The sequence below is a fragment of the Parus major genome, chromosome 3, assembly GCF_001522545.3.
Source record: "Parus major isolate Abel chromosome 3, Parus_major1.1, whole genome shotgun sequence".
Classification (NCBI taxonomy): Eukaryota; Metazoa; Chordata; class Aves; order Passeriformes; family Paridae; genus Parus; species Parus major.
This window is the reverse complement of record NC_031770.1, coordinates 41,722,627-41,746,686: the sequence shown is the minus strand read 5'-3', so window position 1 is coordinate 41,746,686 and position 24,060 is coordinate 41,722,627. Positions and strand designations below refer to the sequence as shown.

The 24,060-nt window shown below is 43.7% G+C and overlaps 2 protein-coding genes across 2 annotated transcripts in view; one reads left to right on the top strand and one right to left on the bottom strand.

Moving 5' to 3' along the window:
• PGBD5 (piggyBac transposable element derived 5) overlaps positions 1 to 19,070 on the bottom strand; it is a 64,683-nt gene extending 45,613 nt beyond the window's left edge. Inside the window, exons 1-3 of the mRNA XM_015622427.3 lie at positions 18,530 to 19,070; positions 18,188 to 18,199; positions 17,981 to 18,100 (exon numbers count right to left, since the gene is read on the bottom strand). Of these exons, the coding sequence (XP_015477913.1) occupies positions 17,981 to 18,100; positions 18,188 to 18,199; positions 18,530 to 19,049 (652 nt within the window). The 5' untranslated portion in view covers positions 19,050 to 19,070. The remainder of the gene's footprint in view (positions 1 to 17,980; positions 18,101 to 18,187; positions 18,200 to 18,529) is intronic.
• Positions 19,071 to 19,132: 62 nt separating this feature from the next.
• Positions 19,133 to 19,810, top strand: LOC107201259 (putative HTLV-1-related endogenous sequence). Its single transcript, XM_015620444.1, has one exon. It carries the CDS (start codon positions 19,133 to 19,135, stop codon positions 19,808 to 19,810), a length of 678 nt encoding a protein of 225 aa, XP_015475930.1.
• The last annotated feature ends 4,250 nt before the right edge of the window (positions 19,811 to 24,060 follow it).

Sequence of the window (24,060 nt, the reverse complement as noted above, 5' to 3'; positions counted from 1 at the left end):
TCTAGCAGATTAGAGATGACCATCGATTTGCTGACTTCATGCACCACCTGTAATACAGCTTTTAGTAGGTCACGTAGCAGCTACACATCTGTCTGTGGGCACAGCTGTGCACATTTATGAAATAACTGTACAATGCAGCATGGATAGTATTATGTCAGCACAACTCCCATTACCAGCAGGGTGACCTTCATAACTAAATCCCAGACGACTGCTTTGGGGTGGTTCCATGGGGGGACTCCTGTCTTGCACTGGCAACTCTTGTAGGTGCAATCCCAACATCCCATCTTTCTGTCCCAGGGTCCTGGTCTGTTCTAGTACACACTGTTCAAAAATACCATTATTCCCATGCAACTTCCTCCTTTCCAGAAATTAAAAATAAAAAATCCACCTATATAAGCATCAGCAATATTTGATGGGAGGACCCTGCTTTGAAAGGTAGGACTTTTGTGTTTGAAGAAGGTAAAATAGTCTGATATGCTTTCCAACCAAATAATCAGAATATTTAGTTTATAATTTGTAAATAAAAGTCAAAAAGTCTATATAAGTGGTGCAACTAATGAGATGCTGAAAGCCTCCACATCAACTCCTGCCATTTACGTACAACACACACATATGCCATTGAAAAATGAACCTCCAGTTTTTGAGTAAGTCTCACAAAGAAACGGTTTTGTTTAAAAATTAGTTATTTAAGAAAAGAGGAAAAAACAAATATAGCAACCAGAAATCCAGACAGTTCAGTAAAGCATTGGAGACAACCTTATAATGCATGAACATTAATTTCAGTACAGGACCTCCTAGTGATTCATCTCCATCCCACACAAGCTAAGGTAGCTACACTACTGGGCTCTGCAATTGCTTCCCAGCAGCAACAGACTCCTCCTGGAGAAGACAGGGAGTAGTTGTTAGGGTAAGCACACGGTCCCCAAAGTATTTAATGTTAAAAACAGATACAAGCACCTACTGCAGCACCCACTTGGGAGAGGGTGATCAGCAGGGTGATGCTGCAGCTCTGCTAGAAGAGCTCAAAACCTGGAATCTGCCAAGAAGGCTGGTGACAAGAGCTGCATGGGGATAATATTCAGGCTTTTTCAAAAGAAAAACCCTGCTTCTTTTAGGTTGTTTCAGCCTCCCTTGGATTTTACTGCTCTCTGTAGGGAAGTGTGCACTTGGATTTCTAGGTGAGTTTCATCAACTGCCCAAGTAAGAAAAGTCTTCTCTGCTGTCATCACCCCAGACTAAGAGGCAAAGGAGCTCTCATCGCTCCATATTGCATTTACATTTACACACCTGCTTTTAAACTCATAATTCCCTTGCTTTATATTCTCCATGTTCCTCCCCAACATCCTCAAAAATCTTGGGACCGGACACATGTTCTCTCTGGTGCATTAGGATTAGAGGTAGATGGAAGTCTTGATATTTTCTTAGGACACCCAAGATGCAGGGTGGAGATCATGTATTTGCAATCCTTGCTGGGGTCAGGACTCCTTTACAAATGCACAATATCCCTTTGTGTGCTTTTTGTTTTCTTTTTGCTCTTACTCCTGCCCCTGTTGTTACACTGCCTTTTTCCATCCTTTTTCTGCCTGCCCTAAGAAGCGACCAGTGCTTCAAGACGTCAGAACACCTCAACTCAAAACAGGCAAGCACTTGGGAATCTCAGTAAATGACTTCTATGTACATCAACATCCTTAATCCTCTTACCACATACACAGGATACATGACACACTCCACAGCACTCCAAGTGCTTAGGCTTCCTGATAACTCTTATAAATCCACAACTTGCCAGTTTTAAGAAGTCAGTGCACTTCTTCAACAATTAAGAGTGAAAAAGAAAGGCAGTCACCAGTGGAAAAAAGATGGGATTTATTACTTGTAGTGCTTTTGCTAACTTCAGGGTGACACAAATATGTTTATGAGCCATTGTACCCCCTGGGGAAGGCTTTCATAGAGTTGCATCTTGCAGAGAGCAAGCCAGAAATACAACTCATAGCTAAACAGTACATAGAGTCAGAGTGGGATCCTCAGATGGGCAGCACTGCTCACTCTGAGCAGCAGCAGTCCCTCCCAACACAGCAGCACTCCCACAACCTCTGCCCAGCTGCTGTGTGCAGCCTGTGGAGCCAGCAGCTCCCACCACGGCCCATGCCATGCTGCACGGCTGGCAGGCACAAAGAGAGCAGGAACCAGGCCAAGGAACTAGGTTTGCAAGGAAAAGCACTGTGTACTTTTACCCCACAGCCTTTCAGGTGAGATGCCTTGTCACTCTGGAGCCAAAGACTACCTCTTCAAGGACAGGCTTAATGTTGTATTCTGAAATTAGGCAGGGAAAAGACTGGAGGTCACCACACAGGCATTGCTTACTAGTAGCCATCCAGAACACAAGATCACAGCTACACTTCGAGGTCAGCTTGTCCAGGCTTCCTGGGGACTGCCAACACATGAACCAATAAAAGCTGAAAGATATCATAAGAATTAATCACTGTAAGAACATAGTTTAGGTTTTAAAAGGAGAAAGTAGCTTGTATTTCTCATCTTGGACCTAGCAGCAAGATTTCACACAGCAGAGATTATCAAAGAACTTCATTGTGTGTTCACATGTTAAAAAAAGGGAGCTTCCCACTTCCTAAGCTTTCTGGAGCTAACTGCTAAAGCTGGTTTTATATTATAGACAGATTTGCTTCTTTACATGGCCCTTCCAGTTCCTCAGCCATTTGTCACTACATTCACAAAGCTCTCTTTTAAACTACACTTCTTTCCATTCATTCTTTATTTTTATTTCATAAAATAAAATTAAGTAAGAGACCTACTGTGAAATTCCATCAGCTTCTTCCATCACCTTTGATACAGCTCCTTTCCTGCTCACTGTGAATGGCCCTGAATAGGTAGCATTTTACCTTCCACATCAAGAATTTATTACATGCCTCCCTTAAGGTCCAGATTCTATAACCCCCATTGATGTTTTAGGGGGGTTTATAAAAGCCTTCACATTATTATTAGCAAAACTGGGCCTGGAGTTTTTATAGCCTTGTGTGAGAAAACCCCAAGCCTACTTGGCAAGATAGAATGTTATTTATTTGAGAAGGCAACAGAAGACAGAGAAAGCAGGTGAACATACGGCTTTTCATCACAGCTACATCTGGGTCTGGTAGCATCCCTGGCAGGGCATTCAAACCACTTCACAGAAATTCTCTTTTGGGGCCTGGACTGAAGCAGTTTGGCAGAGCTGGACACAAATGACCACAGTCCTCCTTGCCAAGATCCAGGCACCATCTGCTTGGTCATACATGAACTTTTATCAAGATCCTTTCATAGGTCTTAGCACAGTGCTTTCAAGCATGGGGTGCTCCACAAGACAATCTAATAGGGTGCTGGAAGAAAACATTTTTGTCTGTTGTTAACAAATAGAAAGTAAAAAAAAAATAAATAGTGCTGATTTCATATTTATCTCATCCTGGTTTAAATTCTGGCTTTGTATGCTTTTATATTAGTATATTAGTAGTGCAGGTATATAATCTATAGATTAAATATACATAGATTGGGGGTTCCTGTTGAAAAAGCTTCTACTGACAGGGGTGAATTATGAAAAATTATGAGAACACTGCCCTAGAATTCTTCAGTAACTGCATTCAGGACTAAAGCAGCCTAGCAGATACAGTTCACCCACTTTTTAGCAGAAAGCTGAATGTGTGCTCAAATCCTATAAGCTTCAGCTGATCTGTAGGTTTTATACCAATATCAAAAGGAGTCATTTCCCTTTGTCCTCCAAGAAAACTGTCTTCTTGTAAGAACAGGGGAGTGGTGGTATCAGTCAGAGGTCCTTCTGTATTGGCATAACACTTTTCATGTCACTAAAGAAATACATAACATTCAAGTCATATGTCACATATCACTTAGTAACACCTATGCATATGCTTATATGCATCTCTAGATTCAAAGAATAATGCATTATATTTACATCCTTTGACACTCCCCTTTGAATTTTAATTTGTGTCACTCACAAATCAAAAGGATGTATAAGAGATAATGTTTTTCTCTAACAGAAATAGGTTTCCAGAGCAGACACTCATTTTGCAGTCAGCCCTGAAATTTATTCATCCTAAAAGCAAGATTGAGGCTGCAATATCGTGTCGTGGCAGGACAAAAGGGGAATGTCTTTTTACTGCCAAAATTCTCTGTAGTCTATCCTGCAGCCCCTTTGCCCTCCCTCCTGGGCCTTATGACCATCACAAATTTTGGTCACTCTTTGCAAACCTTATCAAGCAAATTGGAACTCGCGTTCTTCAAGAAGCACGGATTTTTCCTTTTGATCAAGGGATTAAATGTTAGTTCCTACCACTCAGATCTGACATCAAACTTTCTGCTGTTGTGACAATATGAAGCAAACAGGTTGTACTTTCAATAAACATCCAAAGGGATGTCTTTTAAGAACGCTGCAGCTACAGTTTGACAATAGTAACCTCTTCTAGGGCCTTTTCTCTTTCACTCTAGCCCAGCAGAAGCCATTTGAGGCAGATACTTAGCCTTAAGCTACAGTGATCAAATTATTTTTAGGCATCAGTGCAACACTACCCTGAAGTGCATGTTTTTGAAGTGAGATTAAGCATATTTTTTCTAGCCTAGCATTGCTCCAAACAAACAACTGAATGGTATAATAATGTCAAATGATGCAGTCTATAATAAAATACAGAAATAACGGCAAAAGAATGAATATTGGCAAGCATAGCAGAGAGTCCTTGAAGATACTGAAAAATATGTGCTTAAGATTCTGCTTAGAAAAAGTTATTCAGCTGAGTTTAAAAACTTGGTTACTTTCTCCTCCCTCTTCTAAATTACAAATAAGGCAGCTAATAATGACTCTCTACAGCAGGAATCAAAGAAAGCAAAACTTAAATCTTTGTTTCTTCTAAGAGAAATCTCCTTCATCTAGGAAGCATTCAAGATCCACCAGTATGTAGAATATTGAGTTCAGCCAGCCTCAAAGAGGAAACAAAAAGCTACAGCTATACCAAAACTGCTTATAAAAACCATGAGATTTTGCTTTCTTTATAGAAACTATCCCTTGATTTTGGTCACATCCTCCTGCCTCTAGAACCAATGTCCAGCAGGTAAGGGACTACAGGATATACTTCACAAGGTGAGCAAAGAACCAGACAAAGACACAATCTCCACTCCTGCCAATACAGGTGATTGAGAAGGGAGAATACTCCTTAAATGCCTGCTATAAAGAATTGGGCTCATTACTTGGTGCATTAGCCTCTAAAGTTGCACTGGTCTCTTCTACTAGGCAGCAGCAGCACAGATGCATTCACAACTCAGACACAATAAAATGCTAACTCTAAACTCCACGTGGGGGCAGGTGACACTCCTGAAGTGCAACCTTCATCCAAAAAGGAGGCTGAATAATCATGGGATAACCAAACACATAGATAAACACCACTATTAGATCTGAACTCAGATTTTGTTGAGCTGCATACTGCATTTCTTCCAGATTTTTAATGCTACCTTTGAAGTGGTGGTGGGTGTGACAGTTCATACATTGTATCTCCCACAAAAGCAGATCTGGAACATCAGCTGTACCAAGCAGGGTGAGCTGTCGCCCTGAGAATTAAACCTTCTGACCTTGTTTTCATAGTTTCTAACCACTTTCCTAGGAAAGTAACTATAAACATAGATGTTCATACATTCCATTAAAGTAATGTCTTTTAATGGCCGTTTCCTCACGCCCACTGTGGTTGGGAAGGTGGTAACCTAACCATCCAATCCCTGGTCGTTGTCGAGAATCTATAAATACTGGAGTCACAGAATAAATCGCGCTCTTTTTCCTACCACACATTGAGCTGTGTCCATGTGAATTATTTCATGTCCAACAGCGACAGTGAGCAATGTGGGCAGGAGCACCTGGCCACAATTTTGGTATGTTAGAAGTACCAGCTATTATCTTTATGCAACACTAAGAGGCAAGAACAGGCAGAGTCTGGTTTCACATGACCTCAAGTCTCAACATCAAGCTGCTTTTTCATAACAGGAGATGCTGTTGGAGCCCACAAGCTTTTCCCATTACAAATGTGCTGTCTAACAAGGATTGAACTCAAGTGAGCCTTCTTTCAGCAAGGGCAATTCACAAGGCTGTCATCCCATCCGCTATCTTCCCGTAAGTTAGGCAAGAACTCAGTGTCTGGGCGACCTTTACCTTCTCCTTCCACAAGAATGGACTTGACCACATGGGACAGAGAAAAACTGCACAAGGCCTGGCTTACTAAGAAGCAAAATTTTATGAACTCCTGCCCCTGACTACCTTCAATTTTAGCAAGAATAGTGGAGACATGGTATCCAGCAGAGCCCAGAGAATAAAAAGATGGAAGTTTCATAATGACTAAGAACAAGATGTTAAAATGTGAAGTATTGATAGAATCTATATTAAGATATAAGAGATATGTTCATTTTTATGACAGGAGAAGATTTTAGAAAGCAAAATATAATTAGAGAAACTAAATGCTGTAGCACAGAAGGGCAGGTTAGAAAGAGGTTATAGTACAGATTAAAAGGATTCAGTAGAAACTGAAAGCTTGAAAGTAAAGTTTTGAGCAGTTTTTGTTACACTTATTTCTTGTTCTTTTTCTGATTAAAGTACAGTGCTGAAAGATTCTCCCTTTAGCTGCCCATTTCAGCTTAAAAAAAAAAAAGAATCCCATCACCCTTTTATCTTAGGAAGAAAGCTGACATTAGAACAATTGGCAGTGCACTGCTCGATGTCAAGCTGCTTCAGGTCAGTACTCAGACCCCTTCTGAGTCAACCTTTTGGCAAAAGACCTGAAGAAAAGGCAGTTTTTATTTTAACATCTCACTCACTCTCCAGCAATATATGTCCATAAAATGCTATCAAACCTTTCTGCTTCATCATATGATACAAATGGCTGCTTTTAGAAAAAAAACTAATGCTCACTTAGTATCTTTTGATTGATTCAGGGAGAGATAGCCAGCAGCCAAAAAAATAAAAAACAAACAAAAAAAATCACCCCAAAAAACAAGGAGAGAGTTAAAAACTAATATAATCTCAACAACGGTGTCACATTAACAGTGTCAAGTCCATTTCATATTTCTAGAACCATTTCATAGTCAGTACCCACTTTGACAGTACCAATTAAAAAATATCCATGGCTGAATATTTTACATCTACCATCTGTCCCCAGAAAGCAGTTAGGTGCCTGCACTACTATTTGCACTCAACATAGTTAAACATGTTTTGAATTTATCTGAGCCTAGTGGGATTATAGGTTTTGGTACTGCTGGCTGAACTCATACTCCTCTTAACCAGAAACAGCTATGCCTTGTACAGAAAGGTCCAAAATGCTCTTCAATAAAATAAAAGGGGGATGAAGGGGAAGAAGGAAGAAGTGAAGCCAGATCAATTTTCATGACACAGAGATTCATGATAACCTAGGCATGTATCAACTGTTAGGACAGGGATTTTGGCTTCATTCTCAAGGCAACTAATAAGGTTCACAACAGAGTAAGTTTCAAGAGTCTAAGGCCAGGACACCAGAAGCTGAAATACCTGTGACAGAGAAAAAAATCTGAATCTTGCAGTTTAGCATATATTTTTGTTTCTAATCCTCACATACTAGAAGTCCCAAAAGAAGAACCTAAGTGAATCCAAGTTCAAGGTAACATATTAAGCTGGGAAAACAAAATCCTCCTAAAAGAAATAAGATCCTTGGCAATTTTAACTTGTTGCTCTGAACCTAATACTCCTTAAACACAGAAGAAATTTTAAGGAAAGGCTAATGAAAGACATCAAGACAAATGCAGACATTTGCACCGTAAGACAGGTCACCTTAAAATCATTTTTGTGGGTAAGCTTCTAAGATATTACTTACAGGAAAGTTAAACTTATCTGTTCTTTTTCTAGCTAGATACTTGTGGATTGGCAGGTGAGTAAGAGTATTAGTGTGTCCTTCTTACCCAGATCCTTGACTGAGAAAAATGTTCTCTGGATGAAGGGAGGTGACTTCAGGAAAGGCATTATTTCATTTTTTTACCAGGACATGAAATCAGAACCAATTTTATGCTCAAACACTATCAGAAAATACTGGGCTGATCATCCTACTAGATAGCATCTCAATTTATTGGCCAAAATAAATCTTAAAAACTGATATTGAAAGTTTTTTCTCTAATTATCTGCTGAAATCAGACAATCTCTTATTCTGCAGAAAAGTGTTACATAACTGACTTCTAAAACAGTCATTTTTTTGGACAGCATAAAGCAGGTTATTGATTATCTTTAGTGGGGATAGTGACATGCTAGTACCTTTGAATAAGGAACTGTGAGACCTTGCTTGGACCTGTGCAATTTGTCAACAAAGAGTTGATCCTGCACTGGAAAAGGCAGAGAACTACTACTAGAAGTAGGGGTGTTTTCTTGCAAGGAAATATTGTGAAGAGTATTTTTAGCCTAGGGAAAAAAAAAAAGAAAGAAAGAGAAAAATAAATAGCTAGAGAAAAAAATAACAAACCACAAGACAACTAAAAAGCAAATCTCTTTAAACACAGTTGAGGTAAATATCAGGAAAAAAAGAGTATGTAAGTGCCAAAAAGTAGTCTTTGAAGATGAAACAATTTTGCAATGCTCACAGAGAAGCAAAGGAACAACCTTCTGATACCCAATCCATGAACTGGAAAAACATGGAGCAGACATTCTGTTGTTCTTGCCAGGACACCTGTTACACGATCATCAGCTATAGCAAGTGTCCACACCATGACTTAGCTGGGCCTCTTCCAGACCTGTGCTTGTCTTCCTCCACATATCCATCCTTATGGTCTACAGAGGGCTGTGTTGGGATTCAGTTGCAGTGAAGCTCTTTATACCTCAAGAAATGTCATGAACACAGGCAGGTACAAACCCAGGCACCAGTGGATGATGCACTGCCTCCAGAGTGTGGCTCTGCTGATCTCACAAGCTTTTGGGTAGCGGCACACCAGCCATCCCTAACATAAGCAGATTAGTGCTTTGAACATAAAGGAGCTTCAGAGTAAGTGACTTGAGTAAAGATACAAGATTCATGGACACACAGCTCATTACCATAGAAGTGAGATGGTTACCCTAAGTAACCATCAAGTCTGCCTGGGCCACAGGGAAGCAGGGAATTTCACCTTAACAGAACAGGCAGCCTTCTGTGAGCACACAGCTCTTTCCTGCAAGCTGCACAGCCTTCTTCCCACTCCAAAAGTTGACATGGAAGATGCAAGTAGCAAGTCCTTTCCCTAACACTCCAACATTAAACTTGCCACTAAGCAGCTTGCAAGTTTATCTTAGCCTATGTAAAACACAGGAAAAGAGTGCAGGAGAGGACCTCAGGAAGTCCTTCAGTCCAAGGCCTCTATCCCCATTCAGCACACATACTGGGTGTCAGTCTGTTACAACAGATTTAACAGGTTAATGACACTTGTTCTTAGGTTTGCAGTGACACATTTGTCTTCTGCACCACTGCACTGTCTGAGAGTTTCTATCATGTCTGATTCAATTATCCATCAATTTATACCCATTATTCCTCATATTTAGTTTTCAGAGCAGGTAATGCAGATAATTCCCTTTCCTATAATAGCTCTTTTACTTACCCATATGGGCCTTTGGCTTAAAACCAAAATACTAAAAGGCAGCCAAGTTAGTAGATTTTCTCCTGCTGTCCTTTCTCTTCATATTTAACTATGTGCTTCTCACCTGGGTTGGCAACCCAGACTCTCTTAAGTGGCAAAACAGTCTCATTTTAAGTCTCATACAGTCCATTTGGATGTTTCCTTTTTCACAACAGCATGACACTGAGTCTGGTGCTCAGCTTCAACCACCAGCTCCTTTTCCACCTAGACAGTTCTTCCTCTCCAGTTTCCACTTCTGCTGTTAGTCACTACTGCCTTCACACTAGACATTCCTCTCCTGCACCATGCTACTGTGCTTCCTACACCAGATGATTTCAAGCAATCAACAACCTTGGAAATTCTCAGCTTGCTCTTCAGTATACATGGAATCACTCCCAACTTCATGTTATCTAAAGGTTTAATAAACAAATTCAAGAAGTCCAGCTCCATTCAGGAATGCACTTTTGGGTTCTCAATCGCTAAAAATGAAATTAAGTGAAATTAAATAAAAGCAAAAATGTCCCATCAGAACAGTTAAGCTTTTTAAACATCTTTATGCCACACATTTTTGAAGATGCTAGGCCACACCTATCCAATTCAAATGGAGACAAACAGGCATTTTCAGTAATAATAATTTCAGTGAGAATACCTGATGTGGACTAGATGGTATTTATCTAATCAGATATTTCTGCATCTACCTGCTTTGCCCCACTATGTATTTTAATGTCTATAAGATTTGTTGCAACACATGTAGTGTAATGCAAAGTACAATGTGAAACTCAGAGCCAGTACTGCAATGATGGGTCCTTTGAAAGGCTAAATAAGAATTTATATCCACATATTTATATCCATAATGCAACACATCCAACAAGACAGATTTAAGAGCATCTCACATTCTTCAAGATCATTCTGGGAATCCTTGCCCCAAACCAAAGGTGGTTAATTTTCAGCTGGCTGCTGCAGCACAAGGTTTATGAACCACCACCCTGCCCTCTGGGGAAGATTGACGACTTCTTCCCCAGGGAAGAGGTGGAGTCACCATCCTGTAAGTGTTCAAAACACCTACGAATGTGGCACTTGAGAATGTGGTTTAGTTGAGAACATTGTGGTGTTGCTGAGTTGGCAGATGGACTTGGTGATCTAAAAGGTCTTTTCCAACCTTAATGATTCTGTGATTCCCAATGTGTAAGTGATCACATGTGTGAGTTTCAATACATGTAGCCTCTTCCAAGTAGTTTTCCTGAGCATGAACTGACAAGATTACTACTGCCCAAGCCCTCTGTCAATAGGGTGCATCCAGCAGCAGACAGCACCATGACATTAATGGGAAGAGCCACACACCCACAGCTACACACTGACCCCTAGCACTGCACATCTACAGGTGCTCCCTACTCATACATTAACCACCTTTTCAGAAAAAGCAGAGATGACTACATGCATTGGAGAGTCAGACTTTCCACAACAGTGAATTTTGTAACTTTTAAAAAGAAAGATGTTCATATTTTCCTTGAATTTAATCTTTCATACACACCCACCTCCCTGCCATATGTAATCAGAAATGAATCACAGTTATAACAGCAGTTGCTTTAAGTCTTTTCCTGCTTTTCCTTCACTAGAGATAACACCTTCATTTGTGCCCACTGATGGGTTTGCTGTATCTTTCATGTCAGTCCAATAATCTTCCTGTCCAAGACACAGCTAATTGCCCCCATCCATACAGACATATACATTCTTCTTCTGTGTCTCCTGTGCATCCCTCTCCAACGTGATTTTGGCATCCTTACAGTGTGCCTCATCTACTACACTTCAACTTGCCCAGTATGCAGCTACATAGTTACAGTTTTGTATTGCTTGTTGAACAGAAAGAAGTTCCTTGATTTTGTTCTTAACACCATGTATGGTTTGTTAGTAGAGTTCATGTGAATCCCACATGTTATCCAAGAAAGCAGAATCAAAAGGATGTTTTCTATCATGTTACATGAATACCAGTTGTTTTCAGAGAAAATAAGGACATAGTCCAGGAGTAATTTATACAGACACAAAATCAGCTGTGGAGCTTTCCAAGCCTTTTTTTTTCTCCTGCAGTCTGTCAATCAAGGAACTCAGGCTTAATTTTTAAAGGACTTACTCAGGTATGTGCTCATTCATTTTCACACAGAGCCAGTGACTGGTTAACATCCTGTTCCTTAAAGAATATGAAGTGGGCACTTGGATAAGCTCCTAGAAACCATACACCTCAGGCAGTACAAGAGCCTGGTCATGGCTCCACCCAAGATGGATGCAAGATGGACAACCAGTCACAAGTTTTCACACTTTTATAAGCTTTGGTCCATTTACATATTTGGGTTAATTGTCCAATTACAGCTTCAGTCTATGATGTTCCATCCTCCCAGTTTTCTCTCCTCAATTTGACATTGTTTATACTTTTTGGGCCTGAAGCTGTAATGGTGTCCTTGGTTCTCAGGCTGGAAAGGGATTGTTTTGTCTAACTGCACTGTGAATAGAACTTGCTAATACTTTATACAAAGTTCAAAGTTATAAACCAATACAGTACAGAATCTGGAAAATATGAAAGCTAAAACTTAAGGCATCAATAGTATTCTCATGCAATTGTCTTAGCCATGCATTCCTTTTGAGTCCATCTGTTCTCTTTTCTAATAACATGCCCAATTTTTGGCAGTACTTGAAAGAATGAGGCATTTCAGGGATTATACTCCACTGACCTCTAGACAGGATGTGTAACTGTATCCATGATTACCTTCCCTTTTAGAAATATCTTGTATTTCCAAACTGCTAAATCTATCTATTCCAAAAATTTTGAAGCTTCAGCACAGGAGGAAAGCAAAACTCTTGTATGAACACGAATATGTAAGAGATATTTCCAGTTTCTTTTAATTCTATGGCATCCAAGGCAACTTTCTGTGACCTAGCAGTCAATACAGAGTTTGCCAGTCAACTCCACCATTAGCATCCTCATTAGACTGAGCAGAGAGGCTGATTTCCTCTCTAGGCTGACTTAAAGGTATACAGACATGGAAACTGCTGTACTGTTTCTTAGATGTTGACTAAAGGACCTGAGTAGCTGTAGGAACTGATCTACTTTAAATGACCCCATCAATAGCTACAAGGAGAAACTACTCATTTTATTCAGTAACAGATCTAGGAGCAAATATGCTTTTTCTCTGTAAAAGGCTAGAAAGTATCTATGGAGAAGACCTTAATCTGCAGTGCTTTTAGACTTTCATGTCTCAAAAGTACTGACCAAAACAGATTCTCTTTATAACTGCAGAGAGAAAACAGTGTTGTGGTTTTTGGATTTTTTTCCTGTAAAGTCTATCTAAATACCAGGTTATTCCTCAAATGCATGTTTAAGTCAGAGGTGTGGGCAAAAGAGGCAAGGGAACACAGATAGCAAAGCTTCACTAAATTTTTTAATCAATAAAGCTGTCATATGCACTTTGTTCTCTCCAGTGATGATGGAAGTAGAAAAATGTGCTCTAAAGCCATTAAAACCTCCTGAAAAGCACATCTAGATTTTGTAAGATGCATGAGATATTAAGCCTTTGCACAATTCACTTAGCAAAACTTCAAGACTTTAAGTCATCCTATAAAGGCTTTACAAAGTAGTAATGTACATCTTTGCGATGCATTTATCATATCTTCCTGAAAATGTTGTGATATTGTCATTATAAGTAACTTCTACATAGAATGCAAGAACAGATTATATAAATATGCATTTTTTTTCCCAGTATCTTCCACGGTTATGCAAGTCAAAAGCAGCTAAGTTCTATGATGACATAAATAAGAACAAATCATATCAGCATCACTTTATCCACTTACAGTCAGAGAATTTGGGCCAGATATTTCTGAAGCAGACTCTGACATAAGTGACTAAGTAGCTTTCATACTTTTCTTACTCTAAAACTTTCAACTATTGACATCAATCTAGTAAGACTAAAGCCTTCAAATTCTATTCAGGACTTGAACCAAGAGCTCCTGCATTGTTAGGTGGTAGCATGTACGTGGCCCTCTTATGGCCCAGCCTGACCCAAGAGCTCTTCCTTCAGGCTCCTTGCTACAAGAATGCTGCCTTCCCATCTGACTGTCCACGCTCTTGGAAACAGAAAATACTAGAAACTACTTTAAATATTTGCTTAAAGTTCTTCAAGGTGACAAGATTGCTAAACATGGTCTTAGCAGCTTCTTCCTGAGAGCATTCTGTTACACAGCAGCATGTCTTTCAAAGATGGCAACTTATGGCACATTAAGTGTTTCAGAGAAACACTCTGGAAATTCATAAAAGTTATTTTCACTGTCTAAATGCAACTCAAAGAGGATCTGCTATGCTCTTTCTGCAAAGAACATTCTTAATATTCTGTCTTTAGGTCTAGGATTAAGAACAGGGTTTGGAGGGCATAGAAAATGAAGGAAACAGTAGCACTGATTGCCTGTATCTTTGAGGACTTCAACATTAATTTCTGAATTTGATTTCCCTGCTATTGCTGCCACCCTAAAACATAAATATAACATAGCATCCTAACAGTAAGAAGTGCTCTTACATCCGAGGTCAAATTTTCTGGTTGCTGAACTACATGGATATATAGGACACACTGGATCCTAGGAAGAAAACACCAGAAGATCCCAAATCAGGAATATCAAGCTGCAGCAATACCAGGAGATTCACACCTCCAAAGACCCCCAAAGAACCAAGAACAGAAGCAATAGTGCCTCTATGTATTACAGAACAGCTCCTGACCAGATTACTAAACTAACAAGGGAAAACACCACTCAGAGCCACCCCACTACTAACGAAAGGAAGAACACACCAATAAAGTCTGAGGCAGGAGCGACCAGAAATTAAGGGCTTATGTTGAGTTACTGGCACATGCTGGCTTGTAACAGTAGTTGCTTACTCTTCTCTCTCCTTTTCAATTATTCTTTCCCTATCCTAGCAGCAATTTGTCCTCTTATTCTTTCTGCACTCTACAACTAGGTCAAAAAGCTTGGATCCAGCATTTGGTCATAGATTACATCATCTTTTTAAACACATGTGTTGACCTACCCATGAACCTCCTGTAGCCAGGTGCTCTTTGTGAGGGAAAAGCATTTCAGCAACTGCCCCAAGACCTCCTATCCATTACTGACATCCCAGTACCTCAGAACTTTTATTACTGCCTTGGTATTTGTGATAGATACTTGTTTCCTCAGCCTGACTTCATTAGAACTGCACAGTGCCACAAGGTTTAAAAATCAGGGTATCAAACTGTATGGTTGGGAATTTTCTCACCAACTAACAGAATGATTTGCAAAATAGTTTAACAGGAAGTAACACAAAGTACCAGCAAGCCATCTGTTCTAACCTCTATGTTAAAGTTAACAGCTATTCTGGATTGCAACAAAGGAAATCAGCTAAAGGTATTCATGTTGGGTAGTTTGTTTTTTTTTCCCCAGGGAATCTAAGCACCCACTATTTTTATTAAATGGAACAGGAACAACAGGAACTGGAAATCCCTGAAGAAGAGGCAGAAAACAAAAAATCTGGGACACAAACAGCACTGTGTTGCATAGCAATGCCAGTCACTTATCTCCTCGCACATAAGTCAATCCAGACCTTTCCCAGCTTGTCAGAACCTGCCACCACACAAGCAAGGCAGCATCTCCACACACACATGCAGACTGAGGACATATTCAACCATCTAACACACTGCCAGCAGCCCCCAGCACATCTGGGCCTCGAGTGTATTTCTGGGATGAAGTATAAATTAGCTTGTCTGTGTTTAAGATTAATTCTAGGTATGGATACAGTGCTTTTAAAAGACCTAAGTTTAATATTGAGGCAGGGAAGGGAAAGGCAATAGTAGGTAATCTCTTCAAAAGAAAAAAGGGAAGTGTTAGTATTTTCTACTTGTAGTTAAAAAGACCAAGTGGCTTTTTATTTTTTTCTCTTGGGAGCTTTAGCTCACTCAATAACTAACTCAAACCTTTTCTTCCTCCACACACTCCCTTTCATGAAGGGACAGTCTCCCAAACCAAAGAGCTTGACACTAGGTTTGACCCTAGTTTGATTCAAAAATTTATCTCCAGCATCAATGAGGTTGAAGTCTCATGAGACATTTGTCTCCTGGCATCAGATGATGTCAAGTTCATGTCTGCCCCTAAGCAAACCTTGTGATTTTGACCAAAAGGCCATGCTCTGAAGTTTTGGTGCTAACCAAAGGTAATTTTTATCTCAGTCTCATGTAAACCTACTCCTTTTAATCTCAGAACCTAGAAAGAAAGGATCTTGCATCCAACACATTTGAACAGCGAATACAGTTTTCTTGGTGCTCTATCTCACCCTGTGTTTCTTGCTTTTACTCCACAAGGGGATGAAAGACATGCTGTCACTGCAAGGCACCTCAGTGGAGACCTTTTCCTCAACAGGTATGGATACAAACTTGTGTGAGAATTCTGTCCAATGAAGCAGCAATGGTGCCAGCACAAGCAGGTATAGCATGACTGATGACAATATCTGCAAGGCCTAAAGCCAGTCAATGTACAAACTAGATTTATAAGTGCTCAGTTATATACAATGTAGTAGTTTCATAGCTTGGAATTTGAGTAGTCAAAAATAAAAACATCACAGACGGTACATGTTTCCTACACGTCAAATCACGACACTTCCTGAACTTCTGCCAAACCAAACCATCATTCTATGAAGAGCATGCAGCATCTATCATCATCATCATCATCATCACAATCAACAGCACTAAAGGGCAGAAGTAACCTCTTCTGCATCTATTAGTGGAAGGAAATATTCACAGCAATATCCATACACCTCTCTCAAGAGACATCTGAATTGTTCCTGTCGACCATAAATCAGACTCCTTTATTTCAAAGGAAAGATGAATTCCTGAATTAACAGGTCAACTCAATTCCTTTCCAAACCCGTATTAAACCACTAATCCCAGTTCTCTCTGTGTTAAAAAGGGTATTACTATAAAGTAATAATATGAAGTAATAAGCCATCAAAGGCAGAGAAATTAAATGATAACCAGTGCTGAAATATCATCACATCAAGCTTGTAATCCGGAATGTCATCTTAGATATGTTTATGAATAAGAACCTGCAATAGAACTCAGTTCTATACAAAGGCACATAACAATGATTTTTTTAACATTTTACAAGGTTCATCTATTTATAGAGGCAAACACAGCTCCTATTTGCACATTTGCCAGAAGCACAACTGTACTTTCTCTGGGAACCAGTGCTAGCTCCACCTTCCACCTCAACCATCCAAAGCTGCTTCCTCAGATAGGTTCCTGCCTGCCCCACTGCACAAATTTCAGCACACTACACACCAAGTGCAGCAGCACTCTGGCATTTACTTCTAACAGCCAAATGAGGAAATTAAACACTACCAAAAAAAGAGCAAAGACAAGCAACCTTAGGACAGGCAAACCGTCAAAACGGACAGCAACCATCCTATCCTACTCACAGATGCACATATTGAATTTCACATCCCAGCTTTTCCTAACCATTAAGCTGTTTTTACAATGCCTTGCTGCTCTGCTACACAGTCAACCTGGCTGTCGAGGCCTGCAGATATATGTTATAATGGCTCCCTCGGCAAACCTCAGCGGTGTAACTTGCCACACAAGTCACTCCGCTGAGATCCCCGTGCTGTGCACTGCTGCTATAGGTCGCGCTGTGTCATTTCACCACACTCTTGCTATTCGCTCGGGCCAAAAACCACGCGAGGAGGGTTAAGTTCAGGGACAGCTGCAAAGAAAACCTTGCAGCCAGGGGGAATCCCCATCCCAGTCCCCTGCACAGCGCAGGGCAGGTGACCCGCAGCGCCCTGACCGGCGGCTTTCCCCACCCGAGAGCGGGGACGAGGAGCCAGCCGCACCCCGGAGCGGAGCCACGCCGGGGGCCTGGGCACCCACGCTGCTCGGGGCAGCGCCTGTCCTCATCCCGCGGGGAACCCTGCGCTGCCGGTGCTCCGGGCACCGCCACAGCCCCGCCGGGGAGCGGATGCCTGTGACTAAGCACACGCGGCCTCTCCTCGCCGTCCCGCTCACCGCCTCGGCCGGGCTCTCCAGCACCGGCGCGCCCAGCCCTGGGCACCAGCGGCCGGACAGCGGGGCCGCTCCCGGGAAGGGGCCGGGCAGGAGGCACCTGCCGTGCCCCCGCTCGCCAGGCCCGGCGTCGGGCAGCAGCCCAAGCCGCAGCCGGGCCCGTGTGCGGGTTTCCCTCCCGTGGCTGCGCCGCGACCCAAGCCCCGGGCCGCGCTCCGAGCATCCCCCGCTGGCATCCCCACGGCCACCCGGGGCCCCCCGGCCCCGGCAGCTCGCTCTCCTCGTACCGCTGCCATCCTTGAAATGAGGGGGTGGGACGTCTCGCAGCGACCGGGTCCAGCCCCCCTTCTCCGCTTCCTCCTCCTCCTCCTCCTCTTCCATAGGGCCGGGGCCGCCCGGGACGGCGNCTCGGTGGCGACAGGACGGGGCGGCCCGGGACGGGGCGGGCGACAGGCGACCCCGCGGCCGGTCCCGTGGGGCTCGGGGGCCTCGGCCGCCCCCTCCCCCTGCAATCGAGCGAAATGGCTGAACATGTAGCAATAATGCCCCGGCATTCAGGCTGCCCGGCCCGGCCGGCCCTAATCAGCGGCCCGCGGACCCCCCTCCTCTTCCCCTGCGCTCCCAGAATGGGGAACAAAACCCAGCACGTTTCTGCAGCCCCCGCGCATAAAGCGCCGGGCCTGGGCCTCAGTGGGGGGCAAAGCGGCCCGTCAATCTCGGCGCCGGGGCCCCTTTGTCCCTCGCCTCCCTGCCACACCTTTTGTTCCCGAATCCAATAAGCGCCTATTCCCGCTACCTTCCTCGGCGGCTCCTTTCAGCGCCGGCCCGTCGGCCACAATGGGCCCGGCTCTGAGCTACGCGGCCCCATTCAGCGCCCTTGGCCCGGGGAGCGCGGCGCCGGGCCGCCCTGCCCCGCGGGCTCGGCACCCCCGGCCGCCCCTGGTCTTCCTCGTCGTCGTCCTCGTCCTGGGAAGAGGCGGCGGAGCGGGAGTCGGCCGAGGTGCTGTAGAAGGGGTTCCCGCTGCTGTCCTGGCCCGACTCCCCGAAGACATCGTCGGAGATCTGCAGGCTCTCGTAGCGGGATCGGGCCGCCTCCAGCAGCGACAGCGCCTTCCTGCGCGCCGGCCCGCCGCCGCCCTCCGCCATCATCTCGGCCGCCGCCAGCAGCCGCCCGCGCTCCCCTCGGCCCGGCTCGGCCGGGTCCTGCGGCCGCAGGCAGCAGCCCAGCAGAAGCAGCGGCTCCGGCACGGCGGCGGGCAGGCAGCGAGTAGGGGAAGCCCCGCCGCCGCCACCGGGGCTGAGCCCTGCCTCCCGCTCCCGCCCGCACCACCCGCCCCTGTGTGTGTGCAGGGACATGGGGGGAAGGAGCCAGCTCAACATCTCCAAGTACCACATCCAGCCAATTGCCGCGGCACTCCGCGCTCGGGAGGTGGGGTTATATGGGCGCCGCGGGCCAGCGCGGGCCGCCCACCGCCCGCCCCGCCGCCCGCCGCCGCTCCGCCCATTTAAAACCACAGTGCCGGCACCGCGGGGCCGCCGCTGCGCCCCGACACCGGGAGGGGGTCTCTATGCCCAGCAGCCCTCCAGCTCCCGGGCCTGGCTCCAGGCCTGGCCCTCCATCCCAGCCTCAGCCCCGGCCTCCGGCCTCCGGCCCCGGCCCCCGCCTCCGATGCTGGCCGGAGCTGTTCGCCGCGGCGGTGCTGGAGCGGCGCAGGACAGAGGCAGGAGAGCCGGGCTCGGTGCCTGCGGGTCCCTCGGTAACGCCCGCTGTGCGGGGAGAGGGTGAAGGGCCCCCGCGGGAGGAGAAAGGCGCCGAGGTGCTAACCCCCGACAGCGTGGCTGGGCCCACACAGCTCGCCATGCAGGACGGCGGGAGCAGTGCGGGTCCGCAGGGCACACAGCTCCAGCGCCGGGGCAGCGCTAGAGGGAAAGTGGGGAAGGTGCTGGAGCGCAGCGCCGTGGGACACCCGCCAGGCTCTACCACCCGGCCTGTGCTCCGTGGAGGCTTCGCACTGCCTTTGGGGGACACACATGCTCCTGCCTGTCCAGCTCTCTGCAGGGCGTGGGGCTCAGCGCCTCCAGTGCATGCTCTGGTTTCCCCAGCGAGTACAGAGTGAAGTGACCATTCTTCCAAAGTCGCCACCGATTTAAAAGCAATATCATGGCACAAGAGAAACGAGGGAAGTGAAAACACCCGTGGCCTCACTGGGTTAGTTAAACATGATTCAGAACTATCCCTGGAGTAATCTAAGGATTTCATACAGCAGCTGATGCCCCTGGTTGCGCAGCAGTCAGAACCGTCTCTCTCATGTTACAGGAATGTTTGAAATCTTTGATCAAGGTTTATTATTTGCTATTGGGCATCCCACTGTGCTGGTTACTGTACAAACACTTATTAGGACGGCAGTCCTTCCCTCCCCTGTCAACAACAATAGCAGCTATCGAGCTTTCCCTTTCACAGCACTGCTTTCAAAATAAACAGTAATAGGATTCGGTGTGGAGGGGGGGGTGTCACAGCATATTATTTGCAATTTTTGTTGCAAACTTTCAATGTAATGTTGGTCTGAAGATCTGCTGGTGCTACAGATTTAACAAATTTTATAACACTGAATGTTTCTCTCTTTAAAAAAGAAAGATTAATGACCTTCTGATGATTCTCAAGGACTCTAGCACAACATGGAAAATTATAAAAGCTGGACTGTGTAGGTATTTAAAAGACAAACCTTATGTTCTTTTTAGATATTTTTTAATTGCAATGGCTTCATTGAAGCTTTAAAGTTCTGTATAATGTATACAGGCAAATCCACAGAAGAGAATCCATCTTCTTCCTCCTTAAGTGTAATACACTGGAAAGCCCAGTGTATTTTGATGGATGAGATTTAAGTTGCATGTCTACTTTCTACTTTCAAAAATGCCAAAACAGATTATATTAATAAATATGTAAGTTTATATACAAACTTATATACAAACTTTTTTTTTTTTTTTTCTAATTGCAAGATCAGCCTGCTTAGCCTGTGAGATGAGCATTGCACTGTCTTCATTTCATCTCACTGGTTACCAGCTCTGTAAGCCAAGCTATCATTTTAATTAATCCATGCCACCCTGTGTCCTCAGAATACTGTGATGGGAAGGCGTGATTGGATATGTAGGACCTTTCTTGCTGGTAATGAGGACTGGCCAACTTGAACCTCATGAATCCTCTTTGCTGGGCTGACATGTAGAAAACCACAGACTCTTCTTCACAAATGTCTGTTTTATAGCTGTTCTCATGTAACAAAAAAAAAATAGGGATGACCTTTGTTAACCTTCTCACATAATGGTTTTTAAGACTGAAGAAAAGCCACTTTTAAATATGTTGACAGGCTCTTTGTAGTAGGAACATTGAAATAAACTTTTGATTTTTACAGGGATGGAGGTGTCATTCCAGGTGATGTAGAATTCACCTCGACATCTAGGTTCTGTGGAAGTGTCCATGGACACTCAAGTGTCTTCAAATTTGCTGATTCTTTTCTGGGAAACACAAAAGCTGGAAGGATTTCTCCAAAGCCCAAGACAGAAAGAGAAGATTTTTCAGAATGGGCTCCCAAGTAAAAGAATTGATGGGAACAGTCCAGAGACTGAACAGTCCAGAAAAAACCCACATCGCCCTTTCTAGCTGCTGGTTGCAGCAAAGACAATGTCTCCCAACTTATGTATGCTTTGCTGACTAATGCACACTGCCAGAACCTTCCCACCTAAAGGCCGAAACTTCAGTTTTCATTTTTTTAAGAGAGCGATGGACACAAGAGCTCTGGGAGGAGACCACTGCATCGATGGAGAGAGGCAGGACTGACCCTTTCATTTACCAATCCAACATGACATTTTAATGATGGAGTCTGCTGCCATGCACACACATGCAGTTTTTGTTGATGGAAATTTCCCCTTTCAGCATAGTCTGTACAATGAGAAGTCCCTCTTCTGCCTGTCCCATGAGCAGAGAAACTGCTTTAGTCTCTTGTGCATGCATGGGAAGATTAATTTTCTGAGGCAGAACTATAGAGGCTCCCACACAGGGGCTGCATGCCTAAGGTTTTGGCTTGCCTTATGGTCTAAGACCTAGCTTTCCATATGTACCCCTCCAACCATCCACAGATGCTGTTGATTGGATTACTGTAACCCAGAATGAGTATTCTGGATTGTGAAAATTGCCATGGATGACATGCTACCAGTCATTTGATCCCAAATGATTGCAGAGGCAGAGAGAGATGATGGATGGTTCTAAAAATGGTTACATAAGTCCACTGGGTTTTTGTGAACAGTCAAGAAAACCATTACCAGGGGTGGTTTGCATTTGAAAGATCTAATTATATAAAGCTAATGGAACGTTATAAACATAGTTGTGTTTTCTCCTTAATGACTTAAATTTGTGTTTAGCTGCTAGAAAACACTACTAGAGTAAGTGGACTTTTGTAGTCATGGCAACCTGTGGCTCCACTTTTAATTTGTCTACAGAGAAAATGTTTGGTGTTTTATCCTTGAAGTTTTCTGGTTTTATTGCAACAGCAAATATGCCTTCTGTACACTCCTTCTGACCCTGACAATCTTCATGGTTAAGACTATGATAGTGGGAAATCTTGTGTTTCTCAGTTCTCAGTAACTCATTTTTCATAGTTAGCTTTTTGAGGAAGGGTCTCATGCCATCTTCCACCATATTTACACTGTCAAACCTTGGCCTAGATCCAACAGAATATTGACATTTCTGTCTCCTGCCTAAGCTGCCTCACTTCCTATTGATTTCACAGAGTTTGTAGACCCAAGCCCTGATGTGTGCCTAGTTCTTTCATAGCACAAATACACTGAGATGGAATAATATTAAATCAGATTAAAAAAATATTCTTTTCTAATCCCTTTTTCTGAAAGTGCAGCCTGGAATCTGAATTTCAAACCGTCTTCTCTCTCAACGCCCCACTGAAAGGAGTCTGTAGAGTCAGAGTCAGGTTGATTACTCAATGTGAGGCCAATAAGCTTCAGTTCCCTCTTCCATTATTGTATGGCCTCAGAGAAACAGAAAAACTTGGGGGAAAAGCTTCATCAAGACTGAAAACAATAAGGAATTGGAGCCAGTGGACTGTTTCCTCCCAAGCCCCTGAGAAGAGGGTGGGGAGGGACTGTCCTGTGCCTGGCTAGAGACCATGGATCGGGCTGGTTCTCAAACACATCACCATTTGGTGTCCTTACTTTGCAGGGAAGAAATCTCTGTGACCACAGCCAGTCCTGTTCCTGCTCTGCACACCCTCCACAAAGGCTCCTGTTACAGCATGCTGCATGGCTGTCCTGGTGTGACTTTATGATGCTTGTGTCCCCAGTTGCCTTATGCTACATATTAAGTTCTGCACCTTTAAGACTGGCTCTGAGAGCGAAGGGGGGAAGAAGAAGCATGTGGTTTGTGTTCAGAAAGAGCCCTCACTGCCCCACATCCTGCTCCTGGACTGTGGTGTCTGTGGCATGGACAGACAGCACGACAGAGTTCTCCTTAGATTTTAGTTAGTTTTTAGCTAGCTGAGGCAGAGGAGTTCCCTGGACTGTTCTTTTTCCTTTTTTCTTGGATCTGTTCAAACCTGCTCTGGACTGAACACCCAGCCAAACCCCGGGAGCTCAGGCCTGTGGCCCACTGGGGTCTGGGCCTTGGCACTTTCCAGCGCCGGAGGGACTGATAAGAACCTGAGTGAGCTGAGCTACACCCCATGAAAAGGACTTTTTTATCCTGGATTTGCCCATCTCATCAAACAGCAAGAGGTTTTATTGTTTAATACGATTCAATTTCTGTTAAATAAACAGTTTTTCCGCTTTCCAAGGAAATTCTTTCTCCCAAACCAGTTGGTTAGGGAAATTTGCTTTCTGGACAGACCCCATTCAGAGGTTCTCTCCCAAATTTGCCCTAAACCAGGACAATGGCACAGGGAAAAGCAGCTCAGTAGGGATTGATCTGCCCCTGTCCTGCCCTGCCTAATAAACTGCTCCATGCAGGTTGTTGTGGAGCTCTTTCTCATCCACCCTGCAACTCTCTTGTTGGAAGTAACATTTATAATACATGCGGGTTGGGGTTTTTTTCTTTTAAATTCATCAAGTATTTACAGCACATGGCACATTGAATGCAATAAAAGTGCTTGTCTAGGTATTTCTTTTTAGCTTTCTGTTTTCCAACTGCTTTGTATTGTTTGAACCCTGTATTTCTTGGATTGATGTTTAACATTTCCCAAGTATAATGTTGACCAAAAACTCAAGGAAAAAAAGCAAGCTCCTGTTTTCACATGAGAGACATGGAACAAATATGGGGTTTTTTTCTTATAGTATGAGAGGAAGAGATGGTTTTTGACTCTTCTAATAC